General features: G+C 34.2%; 1 protein-coding gene across 6 annotated transcripts in view; it reads right to left on the bottom strand.

Annotated features, from left to right (window-relative positions):
• The window catches only part of LOC118746068 (protein alan shepard), a 156,878-nt gene extending 131,652 nt beyond the window's left edge, over window positions 1-25,226 (bottom strand). For all 6 annotated transcript variants that reach the window (XM_036479814.1, XM_036479816.1, XM_036479818.1 and 3 more), the window contains exon 1: window positions 25,020-25,226. In XM_036479814.1, the coding sequence (XP_036335707.1) occupies window positions 25,020-25,220 (201 nt within the window). In that variant the 5' untranslated portion in view covers window positions 25,221-25,226. The remainder of the gene's footprint in view (window positions 1-25,019) is intronic.
• Between the last annotated feature and the right edge of the window lie 260 nt (window positions 25,227-25,486).

The raw sequence follows: 25,486 nt of genomic DNA, 5'->3' as shown, positions 1-25,486 counted from the left end.
AAAAACTGAGGGAAATTCCTTGCTAAGCAATTAAAAGTTATTAACAACATCGCTTTAATGAAATTAATAAATAACTGTAAAATAAATTAATCACCATGTAGAAAGAGTAAACAAAAGTAATGCCTGGTTACAAGTCATGAAAAAAATAGAAATAAAATAAAATTAATGTATGCAAATACATATGAACGTAAATGAAAAATAAATATTTTATATCGCACGTTTCACATGTTTAACTATTTCACGCTTTTTGTAAATGTTTTCTGCATAATCATATTAATATGAGTTTTTCTATGCGCATTTGTCAATCGTTTAATATTAAAATCAAATTTACATTAACACCACAAATTTGCGCATTTTACATGAGACTCGGTCCATATTTAAAATGAAATTAAATATTAAATTTTTACAAAAAACATATTTTGTACCGAATTGAGTTTTTTTCGGATGCTGCGGTATTTTGAAGCATTTATGTATAAACGCAAACACACCGGGCGTTTGAGTAATCAACTTATTATTTCCATAGCTAATTTAAAATGTGTATGCGCGTAGGTGCTTAAAACATTGTAGCAGAATTTTATACATTTATAAAGTAAATAAGCTCCAATTAATGATACTTATCTGAACTTACCATTATCAATTCGAGTAAAAAGTGACAATATTCACACTTACCTAAAAAGAATAAGAGAACAAATTTTAGCAGTGGTCGGAATAAATAACAAATTAGAAAAAATATCAAATTTATATGTAAACTTTAAATCTAAGCGAAATATATACATTTGTGCTATACGTGCACATTAGTGTGATCAAAAAAAAACTAACTTAACGAATTTATGGCCTTAAAAGCATCTATTTACCGAGAAGAAAATTCTCTCATTTGGAAAAATTTGTATTCCAATTTTAAAAGGTGTCGGTGGAAATTTGAAATTTTCCATGTACTTAAATACTAAACATGAGATATTGTTTTCATTAAAAATGTTATAACCAGGGAACGGATTTTTAGGACCTAAAAACCTATAAAAAAGGCAAAATAAAATAACGAAATAGGACGGAAAAGGCAAAATAAAATAGCGAAAAAGGCAGGAAAAGGCAAAACAAAATATCGAAAAAGGCAAGAAAAGGCAAAAAAAAGGTATTGCAATAAAAGCAAAATAAGGCACTAAAAAAGACAGAAAATACGAAGAACAATCAAAAATTACATTTATTTTAGAAATGTTAATATTACAAGTAAAAAGAGAAAAACTATGAACTAATTTCATTATATGAAAAATTTGTACTTTGAATCTTTGACTATTTTATCATTTCGAGTTTTTAACTCATAAAACTTTAATCTGTATAGTTGTAGTAACATTGAACCACAAGATGCATTTTGAAGTTTTCTGGCAGCATTTGCATTCGATTTTCGCGAAGAAAAGCCTTGAATGTACTAAATGTGCGCTCGACGTAAGTTGATACAAGTGGCGCCCAATTTAAATATGGAACGTTTGAAACGTTCATATTATCAGGAATAAGGGCGTTTGCCTCGCCCTTAACAATTTTATCCACACCCCTTATTGTCTCCAAGCCTAAGTTAGCTGAGAAAACGGCTTTGAATTTTTCCAACACCAATTTGGCAATAGGCCCCTGCGCTTCTATAAGCCGCTTCTCAATGTTATCCAAAATATTTAATACCTCACCAACTGGAGTTCCTACAATTACATAAAAAGTGTATGTGAATTATTAATTTTTTACTGAGAATTTTGTTTTTCCACAACCTGTTTTCTGTAGACGTTCGAAAACTTTTTCCTCTAAAAGAAAACCAAAATTGCATTTTATATATATCATATTCCCCTGAACCGATTTTTTGCTCAACAATTGCTTCGAGAATCTGACACATGCTGCATCGTCCGTTATTTGGTCAATTATTCTTTTGATGGAATCATAGTTTTCGGCATAATATACGGCTGCAATTAGCCATGTGCCCCATCGAGTTATCACCTGTATAAATTTACAAATAATTATAATTAAAATTAACAACAATAGCAATTTATCTTGACATACCGGCTGAGGAGGCAGAGGAAGATTGGGTTCCATTTCTTTGAAAACTGCCACCCTGAATGGGCTTTTCAAGAAAACTTTTTTTAAGTTTGAAATTAAGACGTCAACATCCGAGTACTTCGAGCGTAGAGATTCGCAGACCCGGTGTACGCCATGTGCGACGCAGGTGATATGAATCATATTAGGATAAAGCAGCTTCAATAATGACGCACTTTTCTTCATGTAGGGTGCTGCATCAGTCACAAATACCAACACTTTTTCACGTTGGAATCCTATTGGCCATAAAATGTGCAAAGAATCGTCAAACAATGTTGCGATTGTTGATGAGTTCACCTTATCCAACACCTCCACCGTCAAGAGATAGCCGCGTCCGCTTTCACGCAACGGTCCAACAATAACGTTGGTTACACTGCGGCCTGCCTTATCTGTAGTTTCATCGATGGACACAAAGATGGGGCTTTCTCCTATTTCTAAACGAATTTTCTCCAAAACGGACTCGTAACAATCCTTCACGTAATTTTTTCTAAGAGTTGATTCATCGGGAAGGGATTCCTGAACGTATTTTTCAAAGAATGATTTGAATTCCACACTCTTCAATTTATAAAGTGGAATTCCGCATGCAATCATCATTTTAGTAATATCTGCGTAAAATACATTCTTTTCCACAAATGGTGCTATCATTTGGGTCTTGTTTTTCTTTATTTGTAATCCTTTTATATGTTTTTCACTTTTAATATGCTGCTGAATATAATATTTTTTTTCGTGATTAACTTTTACTGAACAAATATTGCAAAATAAAACGGTTCCATCAGTACAAAATACATCCGAACCAAACTCGGCAATCAGAATTTTTAAAGTCTTGGTAATTTAGGCTTCGGCATTGCTTTTTTAGTTTTTACACTGAATAACTTTTTGTTTCAAATAACGGCTGGCAAACTCTATTGAAGTAAAACAGTTGTTAGTTGTGCACATCAGCAACTGTGTTGATAGATTTTAGCACGCAACAGAGTGACATGAAAACTACAAAATTTATTTTTGCTTAAGTATTCACTACTTACACACTGCGTTTTTCTATACATACTTATTTTCGAATATGGGCATGTGTATATTTCTTAATCTTTAAAAAAAAATTGTAAATGCTATAATCACTTTTTTAAAGGTAGAAAGGGCAAAAAAAAGGCAAATATCTTAAAACAGGCAAAAAAGGCAAATATCTTAAAAAAGGCAAAAAAAGGCAAATATCTTAAAAAAGGCAAAAAAAGGCAACATCAAATGGGTATATATGGAATCAGGGAAAGCTAAATCGTGGACATTCTTGATCGAATATACTATATCTCTTTAGCAGAAAAAAAGGCAATTTCCATAAAATCCGTTCCCTGGTTATAACTATTGAATCGTTTGGGATACAATTTTTATTGAGGAATATTCTTGTAAGGCACCATCTCAAACGGTTCAATAATTATAGGATTTTTAATGAACAAATTTTTTACATATTATTTACATGCAAAATTTCAAATACCCACCGACATCTTTTGAAATTGGAGTACAAATTTTACCAAATAGAATAATTTTCTTTTCAGTAAATAGGTCCTTTAAAGACCATAAATTCGTTAGCTATCCTAACGAATTTTTTTCAATAACCCTAGTGTACAAGTGAATCGATCAATATCTCCTTTGATCTGGTGCTTGGTAATTGATTCCCTGCTGGTACAACTTAACGGCTCTAATATCTACGGCCAGGTCTATGCATATGACAAGCCCTTCTCTATAATTTGCCTGCAGAAAACTGAAAATGATAATGAGCATGGGCTCCTCGATAATCGAATCAAAACTGGTGTTCACTAGAAGCAGATGGTTAGTTGGTTTAATTCGCTTACACTTAAAAGAGTTGCAAGTCAGATCTCTACCAAAATCAAGTATCCAGTCGTAAATGTATGATTACGCATACTTCGCATAATTTCGCACAACCACTGATTAGACTGCAATTGAAATGCCACTTAAAAAAAATGTGAGGCAAAATCTAAACTCAACATGTCGCTAGTTTTTTACAAGTATTGTTATGATACTGGGTGGGCCAGCCCTCTAACTATTTCCAGACTGGTCCGGTGATGCAAGTCTCGGCCAAATTATGTTGGACACACTCAAGAGTACCTGTTAATGAGGTATTACTCTCTCCGAAATCAGTCATAGCGCTCCCACCTTCGGCCATCGAAGCCAGTGGATGAATATCTCGCTCAGGATGACTGGGGTTTCGAGTGGGTGCAGGTGGGCGAAAGTCATGTTGCTCTCAGTGTCGGGAGTTGTGTTAGGTATTTGTTTTCATTGAACATATTGGACTGCAGAAAACTCTTGGGATTGTCAACTTGGCACTTAGGTGGTGCAAGCACCTGACTATGATAGGCTTTATTTATAAATTAAGTAGATTTAAAACAGTAGTTCTACATGAGCGTCACCTAACAGCCTATTTAAGGCGGATTCATCGTTTTAGTTCAGAACTTTTCTTCCAGGTGGTTGTTGTCGCGTTTCCCTCACAAAGAGTGAAATATAACAACAACCACGTGGAAGAAAAAATTCAGAGCTAGAACGATGAATTCGCCTTTGCTGCGCGCGAACAGTATTTATATTCCGTCCATTGATTCAAAACTGTAGTATGGTTCAATTTATTCCCGTTGTATTTTTGAAGGCCTCTGACAACACGATGACAACTCTGGAATAACAAAAGCCATTTTTGGTATCCTTTGATACCTTAAGATACCATAAATGCATTTAAGAAGTCAATCTATCCTATAAGCAGATGCTAAGACACCTGAATAAGTAGTTTGCAGAAACCTTTGGTGCATACTTTGAAGCAAAGGCCATTTAAAAATGAGTCACAGAATAAATTCAGTATGATTCTTATATTGTAGATATATAAAATGTAACACCATTTCGGTGCTTACATTTTTATACCCGAGCGCACTTGTGCACAAGGGTATTATAACTTTGTTCACATAACGGTTGTTTGTAACAGGCAAAACGAATCGAGATAGATATAGACAAATGTATACATAAATGATCAGAATTAAAAGAGAAATCGATTAAGCGGTGACTGTCTGTCCGTCCGTCCGTCTGTCCGTCCGTCTGTGCACACGATAACTTGAGTAAAAATTAAGATATCTTATTGAAACTTGGTACGTGTACTTCATTCGGGCGTAGGACGGATGGTATTGAAAATGGGCAAAATCGGACAATAACCACGCCTACCTCCCATATAATGGTAATTTTCAGAAATACAAAAACTGCGATATTTTAGTAACTACTGAAGATAATTCACTCAAAATTGATATTTACAATAAATTTTAGACGATAAAGAAGAATATTGAAATTTTTTGGAAAATGGGCGTAGCCACGCCCACTTATGGTTACATGTGTATATTTTGGTAACCGCTGCACCAATTTCTTCCAAACTTGGCACAGTTGTTGGCCATATTACAGCATACCAAATGTACGACAATTTTTAACATCGGACAATAACCACGCCCGCATCCCATATAACGGTAATTTCGAGAAATACGAAATCCTCGATAAATCAGTAAATATTAAAGCTAATTTATTCAAAATTGATGGTTGCAACAATTCTATACCAGAAGATACGCTTATGATAAAATTTTGGAAAATGGGCGTGGCACCGCCCACTTATGATCATATATATGTATCTCGCTAACCGTTCTAGCAATTTGTACCAAACTCGGTATGGTTATTGTGCTTGCCACATAAAAGCAAACCATTGAAAATTGTTGAAATCGGACTAAAATTACGGCCGCTTTTCATATAACGGTAAATTTCAGAAATGCTTGAAATTTCAATATTTCGAAATTTAAGGACGCTAGTTTACTTAAAATTTATACACCCCGGCTTATCATGTAGCGGTACCTTTCGGAAAGGTGGAAAACATATATTTAATACTTGCGCCGGGTATTTAATGTTCGGCTCCGCCCGAACTTAGACTTTCTTACTTGTTTAGTAGGTCTTTGACCGGGGCATTACTTTGCGCCATTACTTTGCGCCACGTGTGGGTCTTTGATATTTTTGATTGCACAGAGCCAGGTTATTTGTGAACCACGGACCGAAGTATTACGGAGGAGAACACTCAGGACACTATAGTCATCTACCAGTCTGTAAGCTTTCTCCGAAGGAGCTGGTGGGATAAAATTCCAAATTCTAATATAATGCGACGTTTTGGTGTATCGGTGAATATTGAAATCTCTATATGATACTACATACATACATATATCCGATTCGCAGAAACTTGTCTCACATTGAAGATTTGATAATTTTGGGTCATCGACTACGGATTTGTATATCTTTTTGTCCAGATCAGGTAATTTTCACAAGATATTTTCACTTCCAAGTGAATTTTAAACTAATTCTTTTTGGAAAATGTTACTCATACGCCATGTATTTCCTGTTCCTGCTTCATACAAAAAAGATTACACATTTTCACTTTGATTTTTTTGGCAAAATAACAGGCTTTAATAAAAATTACAAAAGATTTGTTATTTTCCAATCTTTTTCCTGGTTAAAGTTTGAATTTCTTTTTCAAAAAAATGAAAACATCTTGGGAAAATGTCCTGGCCTGGAAAGACGGTATACAGATAATCTTTGGACCAAAATTATGTTTAATATGCGTAATATGCACGACTATACTTATTTTTAAATTCAACAAAAAACTTTCACCACTTTATATATTGAGTAATGACGAGGCTCCAGCGTAGCTTTAAACGTCGAATGTTTCCCATCAAAACAGTATTCTAGCCAGTGACAAATTTATCGCGTGATAGCTCTCTTAACATTAAATATTACTAGTTGATACTGATTACTTTCCTTTCGAAAAAATCCACTTTTAAACTATTTTGACTTATTTTAAGCTTAATGTTTTCTATTTCACATAAGTACATATTAGATATAAAACAGAATTTTTATTTTCTTATGCTTTATTTACTTTCTTATTTGCAAGCGAAAATAAAGTTAGTCAAAGTTAGATTTCCGTAAATATCGAGATTACCGCCGCACAAAGTTAAAGTACCTACATATGTACATTAAGTCAACATTTATTAATTTTCAACAGAAATGCTAAATATTTAATAACTGCGCACTTCCCATAACAACCGTTGCGGCAGCTGTTTCCATATTATACCCAAGGGCTTAGAACATTTGTCATACATTTTCGCTGATTACGAAAGTGGCATCTAAACTTTAATCATATAATCACACTCGCGCTCATATATATACATACATACATACATACATACATACATACACACACACACACACACGCACACACTTACATACAAAAACAATAGCAATTGCACACGATCACATTCAACATGATAATAATGTAAATTGTAATACACCTTTAGGCGCCTTACGGTACGTGTACACTTTTACGAATGCTTTCTCAATGCTGGGCCCAGAGGAGTTATTTGTTATTATGCAAGCATGTTTTAATATACTACGAATATAGCGGTCTACAGTACCCAACACAGAAAAGACCCTACGGGCAGTCAATTAAATGAAACGAATTAATTTACTTAGAAGTTGTAGTTTAAATTGAATGCATTTATTGTGCAACAATTGATTTTAATTCAAAGATGATTTTGTTCTAAATAAACAAATTTGATAAACCGTCGAAAAAGGCAAGACAACACGTTAAGTATCTGGGAATATAATTTTTGGATAACAGTGTGTGTTTCAGACAACACGAGGATTATGTCACGTAAAAGGCATTCAAACTCAGCAGCTTTTTGTCCAGAATGCAACTTTTTGATGCAAAATATCTTTCGCTGTATAAAAACTTAATAAACATTAAACAACCAAAAGAAAAAAGTCAAAACTGCTCAAAGTTTCGTATAGCAAAAAAAGTATCTTTTCGTAAAAGCAAGGCGTGTTAAGCGTTAAAACTTTGTCATGTAAAATAACGATTAAACTGGTTTTTGGGGGTTTCGCAGGGTATGCTAAGAGGCAATTATATATTTTCTAGCAGGTTAAAACTAGTGACAAGTTATTTTAAGTTTAAAAGTTTTAGGACTTCAAGATATTACGCCGCTTAACACGAAACAAAAATTTGTTCTTGGAAATGTTTAACTTTTTTCTGTGTTTTTTTCACTCAAAACTTAATACACAACCGTTGAATAAAAATTGTACTCAACATATACATATGTATGTACTTATGTATGGCTGTACGCAGGTGCTAGAATCTGCCTGCAATCAACACCCACACTCCATTGGCTGCGCACAAGTGTACAAACCTACATATGTATATACATATATTACCAACCCACACTTAATGGACTATTACGCCCACTTTTCATCGGGTCTCCGGATTTTGTGGCCTTGGTAACGCTGCTGTGCACTTTTGGCACTTATATACAGAATAGTTGGAAATTGGTATGGATCATGTGAAAACACGTGCGTTGGTTAAGTAAACGCCTCAGTTAGACGAATGCAAAAGTTTTTATACTCAGTCAAATGTCTGTCGGAATTTTAATCTCTTTCGTTTTGCTTTTTATACCCAATTTTCTTCCGGTATGGCATTTCGGTACTATTTTCCCAAGGTTCTAATTGCGATTGTTTTCTTGGTGTGACTACAAAAATATTTTAAATGAATGTACTACTATCAGTTTTACAATTTTTTAAATTGGCAAATATCCAAGAAATTTATAAATTTTTATAATAAACAGAAAGACCTTACCATCACATAAAGCGGAAACTTTAGCCATAACTTCGAAGTTTCCCGTATAAATATTTAAAAGACCAGGCAATTGCCATCTCTTCGAGAAACGCAGAAATTCCAAATCTAGCTTACGGATTTCTAACCTTCAGTGAGGCTTCTGCACTCAAAGGAGAGCGAAAGTACAAGGTAGCCACTACTAGGAGGTAAACTTAACTGAAAACATGCAATATATTACGAACGTTGTGGCCATTGCCCGGAAATTAAAGCTTTTTACGGCTACAAGACAATTTGGTTCGGAGTCACACATAACATATTTATTTGAAGTTATAGAGACGAGAAAGAGGTACAAGCCATAAGAAAGCACCTCAACATTTCTGGGTAATTATTTTTTCAATGAGCTGGACAAACCGGCTGTCTGCATTCGTCGAAAGATTGTAGAGAAATAAATTTTTAGATAAATCTTATTCTGTGAAATCGCAGAGCGTATGCTGCTGAGCCATCGAAAAGATAGAGTTTATGTAAATAAAAAGAAACCATAATTGCAATTAATGAGCAAACGAGCATTCTCATACAAAATATGCAGTTTAATTTGAGTTGAAAAAATTGCGATCCTTTAAGATAATCTAAGTAGAAGAATGTAAAATTAATTTTTTTTCCGAATATACATATGTAGGAACTTACTTAAATATGTATATATTTCTAATACATATCAGCAAAAGCTGATTCAATGTTTCTATTAAAATTGTGAAGAACGAGTGCAATTCGCTTAATCAAAATAAGTATAAATCTTTCAATATCTTTCTCACTTAGAATACTATGCAAAGAATAGCATTTAAGTCAAACTATTTTCACAAATACACGTTTTAATTAAATAAAAAAATACACTAACTGATGGTAGAGCTAAGGAGAAAAAGATTACAAAGTACTTAGAACAAAAAATTATTATCTCTTCCACATAATAATGCTAATAATAGCTATGGCGAGAAGAACAGAAGGCCAGCAATATGGATACGAATACTAAATATAATGATGATGGTGATTATAAGGGCTACGAGGAAGTTATGAGAACTTCTGGCAGCAATATTGTTAGCCCTGTGTATTGGATTTTTTGAAGTGAAACTTCTTTAGCGGCGGTTGGTTGGTTGGGAGTAAATTGGCAAATTCAAAGGAAGTTGCACACGGAAATGGTGCAACGGAAATGGTCGGGGCTGAAACAAGTGCTTCTTGTGTGTATACATATAGTATTAATTTAACAAAAATTTGCTAATAAAAGGTTAAAGAATAACACTTAGAAAAAGACCAATACAAGAATGAAAGTAAAGGTGAGTATGTACAAAGATAAAGAAAAGGATAAAGGCAAAGGTAAAAATAAAAACAAAAACAAAGATCCGTAAAGATAAAGGCAAAAAATGAAGACCTAGATAAATTTAAACACTTTACTTATATATATAAGGGCAAAGGTGATGGAGAATATGTAGAAATGATAAATATGAAAGTAAAGACAAAGAGGAGGATGGGGATACCGATAAAAGTAAAGAAGAAGGGGAGGAAAGAATAAAATAAAGGTAATTCATGAGGAAATGATATAGAGAGAGACACAGAGACTCAATCTGGGAACTATTTTTGGATTTTAGAGATTTTCGGGATTCTCGGGACTTACTGATAAAATAATCGGTATTTTTATGGGTTTTGTTATCGATTTTTTTATCGAAAGTTTTATCGATATTGTTATCAATTTTGCTATCGATATTTTCGGAACTTATCGATATAATAGGCGATATTTTTATCTATTTTGTTATCGATATTTTTATCTTTTTTGTTATCGATTATTTATCGATATTTATCGATTTTGTTATGGATATTTTTATCGATACCAATATTATTATCGATTTTGCTATCGATATTTTTATCGAATTTTTCATCGATTTTGTTATCGATAATTTATTGGATGTTACTATCGATTTTGTTATCGATAGAGCATAAGATAAAAATGAAGATAAATGTAGGGATCTAGATAGAAAAAAGACAAAAAAATATAATTTTAAGCAAAAGCAGATGTATGTATGTATGTATGTACATATGTTAGGTATGTATATTGCTTATGAGATAAAATAGATATGTATGTAACGTAAGTTTCACTTCTCCAGTGTGGCCAAGGAGCACTTATTGTTTTTTTATTCAGCGGTGTTCTCGATCCGCCTGCTTTGGATGAGCTAATGGAAATTAATGCAACGAGATATACCAAATTTTCTGTGTCCAAATTATTAGAAGCTGTAGCTCGTTCGCATAATATACCGACTTTGTCATTAAACATTTAATTTTTATTGTGTATGACTGTAAACTGTTAAATTTGATGGAATGCAATTGAAATTATAAATACATACATATATGTATGTATATGTATGTACATGGAAAAAATTTAAACTCCGGCTGGTTAAAAAATTGGCATTTTTTCATTTCCTTTCTCTCAGTAATAAAAACCATGATACTTTCAGTTTTTCAATGTCCTGCCCTAGTAAATTTTGATCAAATAATTTTCACAAAAACAAATTAAATCACAAGCAGTTGCCAAAGAAAGGAACAAAAAATGTGTTATTTTCGAGAAAAATAAATAAATAACAATAACACATTCATTAAAAAAATGAAGCTAATTTACTTCGTCCTTTTCGTGACGCTAATGGCACGCATCGTGGTCAAGACAGACGATGATGCCGCAACGACCGAAAAATATATGATTATTGGAGCAACAGGCATCACAACTGAACTTCAAATAAATCTAACGCAAACTAATATCAATCCAATACAGGACGACAACAGTCAATTACATGATTTATACGACGACGAGCTGGCTGAAGACTTTGCTTTCGCAAGACATCCGGATGATTTTTATGCAGGTGCAGACATATCTGAAAGAGATGCTGCGCCCATCAGGATCCTTACCTCAATACATTCGCTTTTGTGGGTTACCTTGTTGCTCTTCATTAACCTCAATTATTCGACCCTATAAGAGACGAGTAAAATGACGAAAATCAACCAGAGCAATTTTGTCTTCATCTGCTGCGAGGGTTGCTCGGGTGGGTCACGTTTCGCATAGTGGACGAACGGTTTTAACAATGGGATGCAATTGTATAGCAGATAAAATACGTATCTGAACGTGATAGTTTTCGCAATAAAATGCATAGAATCACCCGAAGATATGTGATAACGTGCTGATACTCGTGGATAAGACGAAATACCTTGGGACGATCTTGAACTATAAAAGTCTTTGGAGGCGCCGTGTTAAAAAAAATGATACGAAAAAGTGTAGATATTAAGAATCCGACTGGGTGTTAAATAGTTCGAAAAAGTGGAAAATAATGCAAGATTCGATAAAGGTGTTAGCATCTTAAACAATGTCTGCTATAAGTCTACACAATGGACTATGTATGGCACAAAACCAGTCTTGTTTTTACATAGTCTTATATACAGATATGTAGCTATATAGACAACCACCTATTCTAACTTGTTCAATCATTTCCTCTCGCAATTAAAGTTGTGTATTTATGTTTTTCTATATACATACATATGTACGTAAGTTTTTTGTTCTATATTTTTGTCTGTCTGCTACATTTTCATTCCTGTCTAAATATCCAGAAGTCACATAGACATTCCCAAGGGAACAATTTAAAATATCTACTTCGGTTTGATACGAAAATCTTAAGCATTCGCTACATTACATTCAAATGGTACTGTTATGGGTGGGTAAAGGTGTGAGTGTCATTCCGAATGTCAACGTACGATTATTAGGGTGTGCTGTGTTTCGATAGTCAAACAAATTGTATATAAGTATATGCAGAATGAGAGAATTAAAGTGCCACTTTTTGATAGTAGCTAGGGTATTTGCCGCAATGAACTTTCATCACAAGGAAGAGTTTACAAGTTTGCGCCAATCAAGCTGAGAGTAACTGGGTGTGACGTCACAATATTATGACAATGAGAGTGTAAAGTATAATTTTGAAGAGGAAGAGGGAGAAGCGAACAAGTGGTATGAAATAGTGATGTAAAACTAGGTAGAATTGTACCTACTCTTCAGCTTCTGCAATTTGAACGTACATTCGGTACAAGCACATTATTTTAGGTACGTTTTGAACGTGGCCAAATAATTTATCGGGAAAGTTTCTGTCATTTTAAAAGGCATTTCACGCGTTTTCTAGTGTAGGAATTCTAATAGCTACACTCCTTTGTAAAGGGGTATAAACATTTGTTAAAACATAGGTTTGGCTTCAACTGCTCGGAGAAATTCCTTTCATGGCCATTCTTAGTAGAAAATATTGGTTCATGTAAGTCCAAAAACAAATATGGTACAGAAGATGTAGTCCACCAACTATCAAAAATGTATGCACATAAAAATCCATATCGAGCCCTAACCGCCAAAATAACGTAAGCGACATTTTTTTCAAAATTTTCTTTTTGAAGCAGAAATATTCCTAGAGCTTCTAGATACGTTATTTTACGTTATTTTGGCGATTAGGGCTCGATATTTAGTTTCTAGGTACGTGTATCTAAATACTTTTAGACATAACTTTTCGGTAAATAGGTTCAATATGAAAATTTAATATTCATCACTAGTGCGAAAAAAAAATATTGTGATGTCATCGAAAGGCGGATACTGTCAAATCGACAAAGAGAGGATTAAAGGTCCGCGGAAGGCGCCACCTTTGTTTCGCTACATGCTGTGTATGGCGTTCTAAACCAAGATTTCGTATTTTCGAACAGTTCAGGGTATAAAGTATAAAAGCTATGAAAAAATTACTTAAAAGTGGTAGTCAGTTTATCAGTCAGACAGTTTTTTCTTACGGCGATACAAGTGGCAAGCAGCGAGATATCCTTGAATTATTGAAAAGGCTTCTTAAACAGTCTTTTGGACAACGGGTTTTTCATACATTAGCATATAGTTGGTAGTATCCAACATAAATATTATTAAATCGTGGAATCCTTCCCCTGTATTAAGACCACTGTGTGCATTTAAGTGTATAAAAAATTATCTGTTTTCGCGTGCTTTGATAAAAAATCAGCAAAATAACCAAATGAACAATAGTAATAAATAGGGAACGGATTTTATGGAAATTACCTTTTTTCTGCTAAAGAGATAGAGTATATTCGATTAAGAATGTCCACGATTTAGTTTTCCCTGATTCCATATATATGTATACGTTTGATGTCGCCTTTTTTAAGATACATATTTGTCTTTATTGCCTTTTCTACCTTTAATTGTAAAGGGCAAGGAAATATCCCTTAATTCTGATAATATAAAAGTTTTAAACGTTCCATATTTAAATTGGGCGCCACTTGTATCGACTCGCGTCGAGCGCACGTTTAGTACATTCATGGCTTTTCTATGCAAATGCTTTTAAAATGCATCTTGTGGTTCAATGTTACTACAACTATTGAGATTAAAGTTTTGTGAGTTCAAAACTCGAAAGGAGAAAATAGTCAAAGACTCAAAGTACAAATTTTTCATATAATGAATCTAGTTCATAGTTTTCCACTTTTTACTTGTACAATAAACATTTCTAAAATATATGTATTTTTTTAGCGTTGCCTTTTTTGCGGTTTCTAGTGCCTTGTCCTGAATATTTCGCTGTTTTTTTCCTTTTCTGGCCTATTTCGATCCGCTCCCTGGTAATAAATAACTTAATTTAAACCTTTTTTCTTCAAAAGTAATGATTCTTCAAAATTTTCGAAGATTAACTACCAAATAGCCAATGACCGGTTACACAAGCCGAGACCATCGCAATATCCTCTCTTAAGTGGCTGAGCAGCTATTTAGTACATTTCGCATACGTTGCACTTGTACCTCCCCTAGCCATGACCTATTGGCCTCTGAATCATGTTAGTTTTAATCCCAAACTTACAGGTTGCTAGCCAACCCTATTGTCCAGCTTGGATTCATCCGTGTTTGTCTACTGGCACCCTGAAATTTGAAAAACTTTGTGTTCATCAATCCTGAACAATCTTTGAAATCAGGACCCAGTGAATTTATTCACTATTATTATTGGGGCAAAATTAGATGCAATGTTAGGAGAACTGTTGGGCAGTACCTGACATCCCTCTCTACCTCTTCTTTCTTCCGACTGCAGTGCCGATTAGCTGATACGACTGGGGCTCTATTAGCCACTCTTAGTATGCTCCTGAAAAGATGCCCATCTAGCCGGCTAAACGTATGCTGTCCACCAGAAGATCGGATACATTTTTAAAGCTCGAAAGAGTGCATCACTCGATGTCGGTAAGTCTTAACTGGTCACCGTTCGATTGGAATCATCTGAAGCAATAGATGCGTGTGTTGACGATGAGATTGAATCATCTCAGCTTCAGCTCCTTGTCTTAAAATGGTTTTTGGCTTTCGGCCTCTTAGAAATCAAAAAGATACGCCCTAATGTACATTCATAAAATTATTCACACAGTCAAATGCACACATACACACACATGGATACATACATAGATATCATAAATATATACTATAAAATATCTAAGAGGCACACACGACCTCATATTGAAACACCAACAAATCGGTGAATGTTCGACGATCGATAACAAACTGTCAAAATTTGCACCTGACATTCTGAGATACTTAAGGGCTCATATATTTTACTGGGATACATATTATTTTCATGACAGTTACGAATTCTTTGTTAAGATATCTACTGAAGTGGAGCAAAGGGGAGAGATTGTGTTTGAGAAAATTGTGTTTGCTTGGGAGTGAGGCAAGTGAAGCCGCTTTCCTTAAATAAGGTTAAATTTGTCGATGCCTTAAGTTAAATACACACAAAATTATGTGTAAGCATGAATGTATAAGCATGCTCATGCACATGGATATGTACTTATGTACATTTGGTCGCGGGGAAGGCAATCATGCACAATTCCAAGCAATGTTAGTTTTTCGGGGGAGTGTTGAAAAAAATTGCTTTAATATGCAAACATAAATAAAAATGCATAAAAAATGAAGCAAAAAAAATAGGCATTGGCGTAATCTGTGTGCATGTACATATACATATATACATAGTAGGTGTGAGCAAACGAAAATATTTGATGGAAATACACCTAATGTATGTAAATAGAAATAGACGGTTAAGACGTGTCGCACAGGGGGCAAAGTTCAGTGTACGACACGCCTTAACCGTCTGCAATCGGGACCAAAATTTATATGTGATATCTATGACAGTGGTGTTACTGATTAAAGGGGTGAGACTGAAAAGAATAGTTCATTTGATTTTAAGGACCACCCTAATGTATATACATATATATCTAAGTTTCTCGGAAACGGCTCTAACGATTTTTATGAAATTTTGTATTCAGATAATGTTTAGCATTTTAAGGCAATCTGTGTTATCTGCGAAAATATTCGTATTGGGTTGCCACCTATTTTCAGTTCGTCACAAATAAAATAACACATTTTAAAATTGGTATTAAATGGAAATTATTTAAAAAAACATCAATTCAGAAATATTTTTGAATAAGTTGCCACCTATTTTCAATCGTATATTTATTAAATGTTTTGTTTAGAAAATAAAGATACAATATTACCATTTATGTTTACCAAAAAAAGTTTATAAACAAATATTTGCCTATATAGTAAGTGTTAGCCCTTAGGATATTCGTGCAAGTTTGCCAATTATTTTCGACTTTACAAAATTTAGCAAAACCAATTTAATATGGATATCAACTTAAATCATTTTTTAGAATTTTAATCCAGAAGTATTTTTTGTAATGCAAACTTTTAGCTTATTAATTTCAACGAGCATATGTATGTACGTAAAGCTATATGTATATGGATATATGCACTAAAAATATGTTCTCTCTATCTTGGCGTGTTTCTTAATAGGGTTACCAACTAATTTTTAATGTAACTTATTTATTAAATTTTTTAGGTTTACTGAATTGAAAATTTTTTTAATTTACATATTTGCATATTTTGCCCTGAACGAAGTTGTTCATGTCTGCGTAGGATCAAAACCTACTTGGAAAATACAACAGGTCAAGAAAGGCTCAACGGTCTAGCATCTATGAATAATCATAAAGATATAAATTTTTCAGTTGACGAAGTTTTAGAGAATTTAAAAAAAAAATGAATGTGTTTAAAATGATCAACATGTTTTATAAATAAAGCGAATAATTGAATGTATTTAAAAGTTTCGTGTTTTAACATTTTATTGCGCATACTTTTTTTTTAAACTAAACTATTTACTGAGCTATTATTCTTCGATTTGACAAAAGGCGACCCCACTGTTCGGTAAACAAAAAATCGAAATTGCCTTCGAATCTAAATACTTCCTTAGCTTTAATTTACTGACATTAGGGTCGTACGTTGGAGTGGTAGGAACTGAGATCTTTTAGTTAAGTACTAAAATGGGAGTCTTGACTCCTCGAGACAAAAGAATCTACATAAATATTGTACTTTAAGATCCGACTCTAAATGCCGAAGATATGACGAAAAATATAAAACGGCGACTCCTAGGTTCGGCAACAAAATTTTTTTTTTTTAAAAGTGCTTTGCAAAAATCCTTTCGACTGAGGGGTGTACGGCGAACTTTTTTTTCTGTAAAGTGGTACGGTCTAGTGAATACGAATGTAATGGAAGGACGAAGTGCAGAAGCACTCGGGGGGGAACCTTTCACGCAACTTCGCAGACCATGAAAATGGATTCCTTGACGCAAGAATAGCCAAGTATCTGTAGGCAACTTTTAAAAAGGTCATTGCATACATCACTGAAGGTCATTTTAAAGGCCAACGAGATTATTTTTCCTAAATTCTTCATCTCCAAAGCTTTAAAATACCGTTACATTTATTTCGAGATATTTGATTATCGTCCCTTTTTTCCAAAATAGAACACAGTGCGTCGTTTGGAATTAATATTCGTATGTTGCTAACTATGTATGTAGTCACCTGGGCATTAGCTTTATAAATTCATATCAGTTAAGAGACTATTAAGACCATACTTGGAATGTTCATTAAGTGGTTTGGGTTTTCAGAGCGGGGAGGAATGAATACATTTAGAAAACCGTTGATAATTAAAGCTTACTTAGTGCTGTTTTCTCGAGTAGGTTTTAAAATTTGTCTGTACTTCAAACACATTTTTTCAGAACAAAATGCGTATTTAAAGGGCTGATAAATTTGAAAACCTACTTGAGAAAACGGCTCTTAAAGTCTTAAACACGTACTTAAAGCTTTCGCACCAGCTAGCCAGAATGTAGGTAAGTATGTTAATTTATTTTCTATTTAGCTTACTAAAGCTTTAATTTAAATAAGCAAGAAAATGTACACCCAAGGTTACTGGTGTGCTTTTGTGTTTTCCTACGTCCCAGTTATTTATTTGCTAATTTACTTTTGCCATTTCGGAACACTTGGTGCCCAACCAAGCGCACATATCTTAAATAACTTATTACCAAACTCAAGCTGTGGAAAGGTAAAAAATTGCTATCCGACAATAGCAGCAGTGACGGCGGCAGTCGACAAGGCAATGAATATGGACATCACAAAATTGTGGAAAGAGGTGTGGTAACGCTGATAATAATGCTCTTATAGTAGTAAAATATTTACAGTAAATACATTTATATGAATATGCTCACTTGTGTAGTCTCGGTTTACACTTGAAGCTATTCGACTAGCAAATTTCTTATATAAGTTATTCCTGCTTTATCAAAAATATGATGCGTATGTGTGTTGGTCTTTAGTTAATATATATATATTTCTTTGTATTTTATGAGTTATTTATGTATCTGCATTTAATATCAGGCTGACTGAATGCCGGCTGCCGGCCAAAATTATATTTCCATGCTATCAATAGCTTTTGCAGCGAATTTGCTATTATGCTTATTCGATATTTCCCTTGATTCTATACACTCGCTCGTATGCCTACATATGTACATACCCAACAAGCTTTCGTGCCGATGACCTAGCAGTAGAGTTGGATCTTTTAGGACTGTAGCCTTTTTAAGAAATTGTATGCATTGCCGAGCAATAGCCACTTATCGAAATGTTGCATCATTGTGAAATCAAAGCTTTTCGGTAAATAAACATGAACGTTAGGGTGGTTCTTAAAAATATCAAAATCATTGGGCACCCATTTGTTTTATTCTATGTACAAAATAAATGTATTCTCGAAAGTTTCAGGATTTTTAAACAAATTTTAGGGGTCGCTACCAGGGTTGGAATTATTATTTTTTTTTTTGAAATCGCAAAAATTTGAAACAATTTTGACTTAAAGTTATAAATTTATGTGAATAATGTATTAGATTTCAGCTCAAAATTTTGTCGAATTTTCGAAAAAAATCTGTTTGACGTTTTGAGATTTTCGTGGACGCAGACCAAATAAACTGGTGTCCCATACAAAAAATTTAGATGTTCATATTTTAAGGACGATCCTAATGAATGTACATTAGACTGCATCACTCCCTATACAAAAAAGGATCGATAGTGTTTTTCCACTGAGGTTATGAAACCTATTATATTTTAAGACTTGCGTCAAAATATAATTGTATATATTGTATAACTCAGCCAAAACTTAACCAGTTTATATAGTGCGGTACCATTCACATCCCAAGTTTGGAATGATGCTCGTTCATCTTATCTTTCTCTTCAATACTTTGCATGAGTTTATTTTGCAAGGAAATAAAAAGGGTGAGAAAATGGTTTTCCTATGATATCACCATGCGGCAGAGTCAATTTTACACAGGGAAAAATCATTATATTCACAAAACTGGGGGCCAAATATAGTAAAACTGCGTTTTTAGACTTTCTCTCTGACGTCAGGTTTTTTTTAAAGCTTTGAAATTTCTAGAATATGCTTGAATTACGAAACGATTTTTTATTGGTCCCCCAGTTGCGATGTAAAAATGGTTAAATAAACAATTGGGTATTATTACTGGGAATCTTCAGCAGATAAGCAGAAAAAAATATAGAGAAATATCGATTTTTAAGAATTCCATACCATTTCTATGAAAGTTTTTTTTCCCCCATATAAAATACATGGAAAACTTTGGGCGCTTTGAGCGACCTCTAAATATTTTTTTGATTACAAAATAAAAAATAGGGGTATATTTTTTTCGGTATAGAGCAATCCTAGGGGGTGAGAGCATAAAAATTCCGACTTTACTTTTTCACATGCATTTTTGGACCACCCAAGTGTATATAAGTGGTGTTTTTACAATGTGTCAATAATCAGCATATTCCGATCAGGGTGCGAAAATAAACTGTACAAAACAATTCCCATTTACTCATCGATCATCATATCATTTGTGATTTTGTACAGTTTTGTACATAGTCAGAAACAAATTGTAAGATTCACTGTCATTTTCCCCAACGAGAAACGTTTGCTTTTCGTTTGTGACAATTGTACCATAGGGTACGTTTTATATGTATGCAAACGTTTCAATTACGTGAAAAATATTTTTTTCTGTAAATTTTCATATCAAATTCAATTAAAAACCATGTACTACATACATACATATATTTTTCTCTGCACGATTCATTTCGTTTGTTGTTTCGTCTGTAACTACTAAACTACTGTAGTGTACTATCGCAAAGTGAACTCAGCCGTTTTGTTTTCGTATTGTACCGAACTGTTGAAGTAATAAACGAAACGAAATAGTAACGTACAATATAGTTTATTTTCGTACACTGATTCCGAGAAAACACTCACCAGATACAATAAAATATGCATGTCGAAAGCGTGGCAGAGCAATGACATTAGAATGAGCAATCAGACAGAGCTTTACTCTCTGGCGCTGATATTTTTATATGTAAAAAAATGTTAATTAAATAATTAAAAAAAATTCTATTTCTCACTATCAGTAAGGACCAGAGTTCAATCAACATTTTCAAAGGTTTTTAAAAGAAACCGCAGTTCGTTCGGCGTTCCCCAGGCGCAGGCTACAGATGGAAACTAATTTTATGTACACAATGTGGAATAAAGTAGTTAACCCTGCGAGGTATAGAAATTTATTGTATTCACGGCTTTTTTATAGAAGTATTTGCATCAGGTTTAAAAAATAGAAATTATAAGTGGCAATTTTCTAAGAAAATTTTTAGTATCGAGAAAAGCAAAAAAAAATAATACTGGAGACCACCATTAACTAAAATAATAAATTTATTCATTCATTTCGCTGCAGCCGATTCTTTAATGCTTCACATTGAGCAATGACGACGACTTCTACTTCCACTCACTGCTTATTAGCTTCAATTTCACACAATCAACCACACATTACTACACTACCAAATAAAAATGAGGGAGGCAATAAAAATGGATACTTAAGTGGCTATGCAGCCTGCTGCTTTCCGACCGGTGGTAATTTTTTTACCATTATTTTGAGGTTAAGAATATCTAATGTGGGTGGCTGGTGCTTTTAACAGGAATTAACTTCATCACTTAACCACCCTATTTTTGCGCTTTTCTTACTTAACATTCACTGTGAGCTCAAGATTAATTATTCCTAATTTGTATTCATTTGTTGTAGTTATGCGTACAGTTTGTTGATTTAATTTTTCGTGGTATTCTTGAGTGCGTATGTATATTCCAAGTATGTACCTATGTACATATATAGGCTTTTAGCCAAACAAATTTGTAAGTAATTTTACTTATGTATAAGTAAATGTATACAAATAACAAAGCACTTGAATTCATGGCAGGCAATTGACCGATTGGGAGCAGGTGCATAATTACCGTTAAAGCCGGCCTAATTTCAAGTGCGAACGATGTGGGTTTAAAGTGCGGGTAGATTATTAACAAACACATTTACAATTAGGCAGAAGGCTCTTCAAATTTGCTTTCTTTTCAATTTTAATTCGACTAAAATATTTACGGTTCTTCATTTGGGAATTTCTTTTATTCATTCTGCATAAGATTGCGATTTTAGGTGGATGAGATAAAGAATTGAGTTGATAATGTGAACTCAAAATTTTACATACCGTGAAAAAGATTAGTATTTATAAATAATTTGAAAAATTTACCACACTATTCCGTGCGGCTATCGCATAATTTGACAGCTATTTTAAAAACGGGCTACCAACTGTAAAAAACCGTTGAAAATTTGCAATTAAATGCTGTTTACACAATTGGCAAATTATGACACGAACCAAAGCCGCAAACTTTCAACACAGTTAAAATACACTAACTAATAAATTTTTTCGCATATACATTCAAAGTAGAGATGCCGCTATTAAATCGAAGATCGATTAATCGATTTCTTCTAAAGTTTTTTATTTACGGATCAATCGGCGGAAAGATGGTTTTAAGTACCAACTATCCTTCTATGATCCTGTCGTCCTTTCAGAAGAAGTGCCATCTGTCCCCCCCAAAGCCTAAAAAGTCCTCCCCAAAAGCTAAAATCACCATTTTATCATTTTATTTAACATTTTGAATTTAGTTTGGATATGAAGCTCGTAAGTCACTTAAAAATAGAAGATAACGAAGAGAGGTCTGAAATTCACAACCATTTCATCAAACTGGCTCTTGAATATAATATTTAATCAATGGTTAGGTTTTTCTGTATAGTGTTGGCTAACGAAAATTTCCAAATTACCTTTAATTTTTTTACTTTCGATGAAGCTGAAGAAATTTTGCTTAGCTTAAAAGGCATTTTAGGTAATATAAACCTGGAAGAATCACACAATTTATGTGAGAAATATATGAAAATATGTTGATTTTTTTTTGGGAGCGATGACAATTCAAAGAAAATAATATTCCACCTGTTTTGCATTGCATGCAGTAGTGCATTTGCCGAAGAGCTTTTTTAATCATGAATGCAACGTCCAGTGTGAAAAAAGGACGGTGCTCGCCAGAGAACTGTGCAGAATTATAAAAAGTTTTTAAAAATCGATTAAAGCGGCGAAAAGCACAGAAAAGTACTCATTTAAATATTAAATGGCCTCAATCATATAATATATGTATAAACAAACTCACATACATACATACATACATATCAGGGATTGGCAAAGGGTGCTGTTTTTGTGACTTTAAGCCTACTCACGTTAAAAACGGAGGGTGAACGAACACCACCGCAAAGCGTGCTGTCTTGCAAATACAGCCACCACAAGTGAACGATGCTTATAACAGCTCATACTAATATTGACTTCGGCAAATCTGTACTCCGAATGATCGTGCACGAAACCAGCAACCGCCGTATTTGATCGACTGCCAAAAGCACGATACTGCTTTGGACGGTTGCCGAAAGCATGAGAGCTTATGTGAAAGACTGGCGAAGGCAAGATGCCGCAGTTATCTAACTTGATTTGTTGCAGAAGTCAAACCGCCGCCTTTGGTTTGTTGCTGAAGGCGCGTTTGACGTGTTGCCGAAGTGATGATACTGTAGTTCAAAAACATTCAAAGACACTTGCTTGTTTGAAATGAAGCATTGATATGTACATACATACATACTTACGTATGCACATTCCTCACAACTAGCCAGCAGTGAGCAATGCAATCGAATGGTAGACGCGCTATAAATACATACATACATGCATACGAGACGATAAATTACCCTTTACCACATTCGTCGTCTTTTCAGCAACAAGTCAGATGATTTTCAGCAACAAGTCAAACGACTTCTGCAACAAATGATGACTCTCATGTTTTCGGAGCCGTTCAACTGCCACGTTTGCTGGTTTCGTGCACGATCATTCAGAGTACAGATTTGCCGAAGTCAATATCAGTATGAGCAGTTATAAGCATCGTTCACTTGTGGTGGCTGTATTTGCAAGACAGCACGCAATGCGCTCGTGTTCAGTCATCCTCTAATTTCGTTTAGGTATCGATACTACTAAGCCAACGCGGCTGCTCAGTCATACAAAGCAGCGGTATTGAATGAGTATGAACAGTTGACGATCAACCAATGCCAATCCCTGATACATATGTACTATCTTTCAAAGATATATCATTTACATATGTATGTGCCTACGTTTGGTTTTTACTTCATTGAAATGTTTTTTGCTACATTCATATGTTGGCTTCTTTTGATTTTTTTTTAATTAAATGAATTTTATAAAATACATAAAAGGCCTTTTCCCCAAACGAATATGGCGCCCTTCTGAAGCAAAGGCGTCTTCATACAAAGTCCTTCTTAAAAGCCATTATTTTTACTCCCTTTTGCATTTTAAAAGTTGGTAAGCTTAGCTCGAAATAGTGACATTGATACTCTACTCCACTGTCACTCATACGCTGTGGCATGCAGTTCAGTAACCAAGAAGTATTGATCTGGTTATAGTATGTCGGTTTAGCACGGATTAACATATTTATATGTATGTATAGGATATATTTTGAAAAAAAGTTGTCACCTTTTTCAATAGTTAAAATCAATTAATAAGTGAAATAAAATATTGCAACAACGTGTGTGTCAAACGAAACGGGTTTTAAAAATTTGAAACTCAAAAATATTTTCTAGCGGGGCTTGCCACCTGTTGTAACTTAAAATCAAATAAACACACACACAATAAAGTACACATCTTCATGTTTAACAACATTTTTAAGCTTAAAACTCCCTTATTAAATGCACATAAGCAGGAACATATTACTCTTCGATTCGAAAGAACGCCCTCTTACCATCAGGTATTGCTGATTAAAAAAAAAATATAATATTACAAATTTTTCTTTAAACGCTGCTGTGATTACGATGCCGCTGTTGGTGAGATTGAGAAATTGCTTCGCTGCGTCATTTATATTTACGTGCGTGCGTGCGTGCGTGGGTGTTGCGCAAACTTTTTTAATATATTGTACAACCAGCAATGGCTTGTTTTGGTCGACGCCAGCTTGCCACGATGCCAGAATGGCAACAAACAACATCCCATAACTTCAGCTGAACTGAAATTTGTTCAAATTTTTTTATTTGTTTGTTGGCTTGGTAGCACATGGATTTTTTCACTCAAATGATTTTTAATATTTACGTACGTAGCTTTGTAGGGACCACGCGCAGTGGCAACGTAAGTAAGTTATGCAATATAAGTGCATACAAAAGCAAATGGTTATGTAAGCTATAAAAGCACTAAAAGTATAACTTATTATTATTTTTTTTTTTAATTAAAAGCGCATTTACAATATTTAAGTAATAAGTTTATACAGGGTTAATGTTGCTTAATATTATATCTAGGCTTCGAAAAATTACAAGTGTCTATATCTGTCTCGATTCCTTCACAACGTTGACATACAAGCTTACAATAATCGAAAACTAATTTGGTTTGTGCTCTTTGAGTCGATCTTTTTTGAATCTTTTAATTTTGTAGTTAGTAAATTAATTTTGTAACTCACCGTAGTTGTTGCTGGTGTTGTAGCTGTATGTGGTGTATAGGCTGCGTATGCCGGTTGCGGCAATGGAGCTGTATATCTGTAGGCTTGTTGGGCGACAGCAGCAGCCGCTGCAGCGGCAGCTGGAGCGTAACCTTGTGGAGTCCAACTGGCACCGCGATACGGAGCACCTGCTAAGCCGCCTGCTGCTGCTGGACTAGTCATAGCTGGCCTGGGGGGCCCCCTTTAAAGCGACCGCAGAAGTTGGTGGTGGTGCACCAGGAAAGGCGGTACGCGGTGGTGGTACTGTGGAAGAACTTCCCTGCAATTAGAGAAAACAAAAATTGGGGAATAAGTAACTTTTTTTTTAGTTTGTAGAAAAGGAAATTTTATGTAAAAAAGCGATGGAAAAATAGTTTAAATATGAATGTGGTAGATTTGAAAGATTATATGGGAAGAATAGTAGATTTTTCTGCTGGCCTGAAGCCGAA

The sequence above is a fragment of the Rhagoletis pomonella genome, unplaced genomic scaffold (assembly GCF_013731165.1).
Source record: "Rhagoletis pomonella isolate Grant_MI unplaced genomic scaffold, Rhpom_1.0 Rhpom_scaffold_00010, whole genome shotgun sequence".
In the NCBI taxonomy this organism is placed as follows: Eukaryota; Metazoa; Arthropoda; class Insecta; order Diptera; family Tephritidae; genus Rhagoletis; species Rhagoletis pomonella.
The sequence above is the reverse complement of the archived record's forward strand: the minus strand, read 5'-3'. Positions and strand labels throughout refer to the sequence as shown.